Raw genomic sequence first — 7,068 nt, 5'->3', positions numbered from 1 at the left:
CATCAGTAGTATTACAATTATTATCACCTCTGTTATCATCATTACTAGTAATGTCTTTGTTATAAAGAGTAGTAATTGTTATTGTAATAACGCAATGTCTGTAGCATTAGTATTCTGAAAATCATTTTTATTAGTAATATTGTTGATAGTATAATCTCCATCATCATCAGTATCATCATCCTCATTATCATCATCACCATCATCATCCTCATTATCATTATGAGGATCATTATCATTATCATTATTTTTTATATTACTATTATTATTATCTTTAATATTAACATCATTATTATTATCATTATTATTATTTCAATTTCCTCATCGTCCTGATCGTCATCATCACCATCTCGATCAGCGTTACGATCATCGTCATTATCATCATTGTCATCACCATAATCAACATCATCATTGTCCTTATCATCATCATCATCATCATCATCATTATCATCACCATCACCATCATCATCACCATCACCATTATCATAACCATCACCATCACCATCACCATCACCATCATCATCATCATTTTTGTCATTATCGCAATCATCCTTAGCATCATTCGTGCGACCAATACCCTTGTTACTGCTGTCATTATTTCCGTTTATGTCATTATTTTCACCATGGCAATCATCACGATATCGCAATAAATAATTATAATTCATGTTATAATCATACCAATCATCAATACTATAATCCCTATTATTACCAAATTATCACATTATTTCTATCATTATTATTATACCCATGGTCATCATCATGATCACTGATCTTATTTTCACTCTTTTCATTTTTCTCATTATCTTTGTTCTTTTATTCTTACACAATGTCTTTCTTACTACTCTCATCGTTTTCATTGTGTGATGAATCATCAATGATAATTTTCGTTGTTATTATCATTATCATTTTAAGTATTATAATGATTATTATTATTATCATTGCTATTTTTATTTTTATTATTATTATTATTATTATTATTATCATCATCATCACTATCATTATAATGATTATTTTTGTTATTATTTTATTATTTTTAGTCAGTACTAGTATCAGCATAATCATTGTTTTATAATTGTTATAATCATTATTATTATCATCATTATTAGTATTGGCATTAGTACCATTACTATTATTATAATCATCGTTATAATCATCAGATTTATTATTATCATCATTATCATGATTTATTAACCTTATTTGGTTTACTGGCGCCATCTCTAGCTTTAGAGGTGGCGACATTAATCAAAGGAGAGAGAGGAAACAAAGGGCGCCTTTATTTTATATTATTGTTAGGGTGATTTTCCGACTAATGTAATGCAACAGTATCTAGTTTTTATGTTCAGTTTTTGTGAATTTTTTACCCGGAACGAAAGTTAAAGAGCGTGGATGCGAGGTGGAGAAAGAGGAGGAGAAGGAGAGAAAGAGGATGAGGGTATGGGGATAGAAAGAAGAAGGCGGGGATATGAAGAAGGAGGGAGAGGCAGAAGAAGAGGAGAGAGAGAAGGAGGAGGAAGAAGAGGAGAGGAGGAAAAGGATATAGCTAAGGAGGAGAGGGCCGAGGAGGAAGACAAGAAGGAAGAGGTGGATGAGGAGAAGTGGGAGGAGGATTAGGAGAAAGAAGAGGAGAGGAGGAAAAGGAGATAGCGAATGAGGAGAGGGCCGAGGAGGAAGACAAGAAGGAAGAGGTGGATGAGAAGTGGGAGGAGGAGCAGGAGCAGGAAGACGAAACATAGAGGAGGAGAGGTGAGAGAGAGAGAGAGAGAGAGAGAGAGAGAGAGAGAGAGAGAGAGAGAGAGAGAGAGAGAGAGAGAGAGAGAGAGAGAGAGAGAGAGAGAGAGAGAGAGAGAGAGAGAGAGAGAGAGAGAGAGAGAGAGAGAGAGAGAGAGAGAGAGAGAGAGAGAGAGAGAGAGAGAGAGAGAGAGAGAGAGAGAGAGAGAGAGAGAGAGAGAGAGAGAGAGAGAGAGAGAGAGAGAGAGAGAGAGAGAGAGAGAGAGAGAGAGAGAGAGAGAGAGAGAGAGAGAGAGAGAGAGAGAGAGAGAGAGAGTGAGAGAGAGAGTTCGCTTCATGATTAAAAGAAAATAATAATAATAATCGTGTTTTTCCTCCATCGTGTCAGAAATCATGAAATTGTCATACGCCAGTGGGGTAATGCTTATGAAATACAGTTTTGTTGAACAACCTTTAATCAGAAGAAAAAGATCACAAAATATATGTCGAACAACCAAACACACAGACATTCACTGTACATGAGTAAGGCAGGCATAATTCGCTGTCAGTCCATCAAAAAGCACCATATATTAACGTATATAACATTCGCCATTGATCACAGAGTTCATTCCATTTGTCTAACAAAAACTGAAATAACTTTCGGCGTGCCATATACAGTCAGTCCATCACAAATTCGCACACAATCTCTTTTGCAAATATTTCAACACCAAAGGAGTGGTTTCGTACCGTTCCGTCTCACTCCGTTTTCTTTCGAGGCTCCGTTGTCATGGCCTCCCGAGCCTTTCCGTAAACATCAGTGAAAATGAGAGTGCCAGCGAAAACCAAGACGGTGCCAACCCAGTGGTTCATTGTAAAGGGATTCTGGAAATAAATAATGGAGAAGACAAGCGACATGAACTTTCTGAGAGTGAGAACCAAGGTGACTGTCAGTGACGTGGCTTCTGAACCTAGCTTGAACACCGAACCCACGCACAAGTATCTGTTGGGTAGAGTTAAGGTGGAAGATAACCAAAGAGGGATAGTGCATCATCATCATTATCATCACTATAATAATAATAGTAATAATAATAATAATAATAATAATAATAATAATAATAATAATAATAATAATAATGATAATAATAATAATAATAATAATAATAATAATAATAATAATAATAATAATAATGATGATGATGATAAAATAGATTCATTATCATAACCATTAATGTCTGCAGTAGCGATAACACAAGTAAAGATGACAGCGATAGTTATACAACTGGTACTTCTACTTCAGCATTAAAAACCCAGTAGTAGTACTACTACTTCTATTTTTTTTTCTACTATTTCTACTACCACTAGTACTACTACTACCAATAATAATAATAATGATAATAATAATAATAATAATAATAATAATAATAATAATAATAATAATAATAATAATAATAATAATAATAATAATAATAATAATTATTATTATTATTTCATTGACACTACTACTACTACTACTATAACTACTACTGTTACTACTACTACTACTACTACTACTACTACTACTACTACTACTACTACTACTACTATAACTATAACTACTACTGTTACTACTACTACTACTACTACTACTACTACTATAACGACTACTATTACTACTACTACTACTACTACTACTATAACGACTACTATTACTACTACTACTACTACTACTACTACCACAACTACTACAACTACTAATGTTGCTAATACTACTACTACTACTAGTAATATCGGGGAGACAAAACAAACACATAATGCCCGCATGACACATAAATAATGCCTCTTCCGTGCTAACATCGAGAACCCATCGAACTCCAAAAAAAGGATACTGCGTGAGAACATTGCCCACGAGGTAGAGCCACAGCCTGGGTACAGAGGCAAGCCAGGGCACGTGGGCGAGGGCTGGCAAGGGCGCTGAGCTGCTGAACTTGACCACGTGCTCGGCGATGCTCCCCCACGTCAGGAGAAACCCAGGTAGAGAGAGGGTATGCTGCGGGAGAGGAAGTGACGTTATGATGCTTCGTGACGGTGGGGCTTTTCTGGTGGTGCTACTAAAAGAGGTTCCGGATGTTTGTACGTATTTATTTGTGTGTGTGTGTGTGTGTGTGTGTGTGTGTGTGTGTGTGTGTGTGTGTGTGTGTGTGTGTGTGTGTGTGTGTGTGTGTGCATTCATATATTATGGCTTTTCTTTTTTAATGTACTACATATGATACTCTGATACTGTCTATCATTCACTCCAATTTGTTAGAAATCAATAGCACGCATCCCCAATACGTAACTCCAATCATCATATATAAACAGCAAAATCTCATCTACCCCTTGATATCACCCCCCCCCCCCCCCGCCCCCCGCCTCCCACGCCACATGCATGAAGAGCCCCTGTGCGTCGCCCTCACCCCGCTCCCTCACAAACCCAAATTTCTCACAATAAAGAAGAGGGCCTCTCGTGGGTGCTTCCCGTGGCGGAAGTAGAGCATCTCCTGGAAGATCCCCATCCTGGCAGACATGAAGAGGGCGAAGGTCAGGATGCCGATGCCCATCAGCCACGTGGTGAAGGTGGAATCTGCCGGGTCACTGGACTCATCCTGAAGGTGGTGAGAAGGGAGTGAGAGGGGACGTTCTTTCTTGAAGGGGGTAAGTTCGTTGTATGTTGCTATGGAGGTAACGTGGGGGTTACATGGTATTTTGTTTGTGTGTGGTGGGAGGGGGTAGGGGTAATTATAAAGAGTATAAAATGTGCTGGATCTATAGCTTCTTCTGAAGAAATAATACATAAAATGGTAAAATGTTAACCTACATTGTATATTACTTCATATACATCGAACCTCTCCATCTTCAAACCCTACAGTACACAAAAAATATTGATATGATTATAGAATACGAACATATCAACTTAAAGTTAAAATGACATTAAAATGAAATCCTCGGCTTACCAGGTTCTCTGCCGACGCAAAGGTACAAATGATGGTACCCAGGGTGATCATGATAACTGACAGGTACTTTGACATGGAGTAACTGCGTCCCAGAACCAGCACGCCCATCACTAGGCTGGCTATGAGGCCTCCCTGAAACGATGCAAATATCATTACTTTACGCCAGAAATTTCTCTTCACCTTTTCTCCTTTTTTTCTTTTCTTTTTCTTTTTTTTCTTAGAAGCGAAATAAGAGCATGTATACCTTATTGTCTCCTGCGTAACGAAATGATAATGGAAGACGAGTCAGGAAAACTTACACTACGAAAGATGATGTGCAGCGGCATGGAAATCTTGTAACCAAAAGCCATGTTGTTGGTGACGTTGACCGTGAAGAACATCGCCATCAGCAACAAATATTCTCTAAAAGAATAAGAAACTCACATCAAAATTGCAAAAACTGACTCTTCCAGATGTAAATAGGAAAGGAAAAGAATTAATGAATGGACTAAAGGATTACGCACGTGACATTACTAAGTCCCACCCTTCTAGACGCAAATAGGAAAGGAAAAAAGTATACGAAAAAACAAAACAATTACGTACTTGATAGGTATTACATTCTTCTTCCTTCCCCAGTCCATGGTGACCACAAAGCCCTCGATGGCAATGAAAAGGAACTGGGCAAAGGTGAGGATGGTACCGCAGGCAGGTTCATCTCTGTGGGTGAAGATGGCGCTTTCATTAGGATATTAGAGAGAGAGAGAGAGAGAGAGAGAGAGAGAGAGAGAGAGAGAGAGAGAGAGAGAGAGAGAGAGAGAGAGAGAGAGAGAGAGAGAGAGAGACGGACAGACAGTATGAGTCAAACAGACACATAGACTGAAACAGAGAAGGAAAAGCAACATAAAAAAACATGAAAAAAACATAAATATTTAGCAAAGCAACGAAATTAAAACAAGTAGATACTCACTGAACCAGCAGTTCGAGGAAAACCACATTGCTGCAGCAACCAATGAACACCAGTATGATTGGAATGGCAGCACCCATCGCGAAATCTGAGAATCGAGGGACAGTGAAATTTGAAAAAGATGTTATCGATTATGTGAATAGTAACAAGAGTAGTATTTATAGTATAATAATAATAATAACAATAATGATTATTATCATTACTATTATTACTATTATGACTATTATCATTATTATTATCACCATCATTATTATTATTATTATTATTATTATTATATTTATTATCATTATTATTATCAATAATATTATTGCTATTAACAGTAATAGTAGTAGTAGTATTAGCAGTATTAGTGTAGTAGTATTAGCAGTATTAGTAGTAGTAATAATAGCAGTTGTTGTTATTGTTGCTGTCGTTGCAATATTAATCTTATTACCCATACCAGTCAGGAAACGTTATTCACTGTCATAATTTCAATAATAAATTGATCTATCGCTGTTACTATCCTACAATCATATTAATAATAATGATAATAATAACGATGATAATAACATTGATAATAACATTAACAACAACAAAACAACAACAATAATAATAATAATAATAATAATAATAATAATCATTATAATAATAATAATAATATTAATAATAATAATAATAATAATAATAATAATAATAATAATGACATCCATGATGATAATAATAATATTAAAAATAATGACTATAATAGTGATAATAATAATAATAATAATGTTAATAGTAATAATAATAATAATAATAATAACAATGATAACAGTGATGATGATGATTATTATTATTATCATTATTGTTAGTATGACAACTACTATAACAATAAGGAAGAAGAAGATGATGATGATGATAACAATAGTGAAGATAATAGTAATAATAATAATAATAATAATAACAACAGTAATAACAATAGTGACCACAACAACAACGAAACTTTAATAATAACAATAATTATAACAATGACAATAATGACAAAAGTAACAAAAGAATAGTTGTAGGTGGTGGTATTGCTATTAGTAATAATAATAGTAGTAGTTGTAGTAATAATAACAATAATAATAATAATAATAATAATAATAATAATAATAATAATGTTACTACTAGTAGTAATATTATCATTATCAAACTTGCTGTCACCATCATCATTATTATTACCATCATTATATCATTATTGTTATAATTACTATTACTGGTACTAGGACAAGTAATAATAACAGTAAGTGTATGTATTGTGTTTATTGTTATTCTTATTCCATTACTATAATAATAATAAAAAATATTATTATTATTGTCATTATCATTGTTACTATTTTGTTATATTTTTTATCATTATCATCATCATTATAATCATTATTATTATAAATATAATTATTAATATTATTATCATCATTATCATTATTATTATTATCATTTTTATAATTATTA

The 7,068-nt window shown here is 34.2% G+C and overlaps 1 protein-coding gene across 1 annotated transcript in view; it reads right to left on the bottom strand.

Moving 5' to 3' along the window:
- Window positions 1–2,162: 2,162 nt before the first annotated feature.
- The window catches only part of LOC125025250 (UDP-xylose and UDP-N-acetylglucosamine transporter-like), a 6,117-nt gene continuing 1,211 nt past the window's right edge, over window positions 2,163–7,068 (bottom strand). The window contains exons 2-8 of the mRNA XM_047613224.1: window positions 5,620–5,704; window positions 5,256–5,369; window positions 4,973–5,075; window positions 4,674–4,805; window positions 4,167–4,325; window positions 3,570–3,730; window positions 2,163–2,704 (exon numbers count right to left, since the gene is read on the bottom strand). Of these exons, the coding sequence (XP_047469180.1) occupies window positions 2,461–2,704; window positions 3,570–3,730; window positions 4,167–4,325; window positions 4,674–4,805; window positions 4,973–5,075; window positions 5,256–5,369; window positions 5,620–5,696 (990 nt within the window). The 5' untranslated portion in view covers window positions 5,697–5,704 and the 3' untranslated portion in view covers window positions 2,163–2,460. The remainder of the gene's footprint in view (window positions 2,705–3,569; window positions 3,731–4,166; window positions 4,326–4,673; window positions 4,806–4,972; window positions 5,076–5,255; window positions 5,370–5,619; window positions 5,705–7,068) is intronic.

The sequence above is a fragment of the Penaeus chinensis genome, chromosome 1 (assembly GCF_019202785.1).
Source record: "Penaeus chinensis breed Huanghai No. 1 chromosome 1, ASM1920278v2, whole genome shotgun sequence".
In the NCBI taxonomy this organism is placed as follows: domain Eukaryota; kingdom Metazoa; phylum Arthropoda; class Malacostraca; order Decapoda; family Penaeidae; genus Penaeus; species Penaeus chinensis.
Note: the sequence above shows the minus strand (reverse complement) of the source record. Positions and strands in the feature narration are given on the sequence as shown.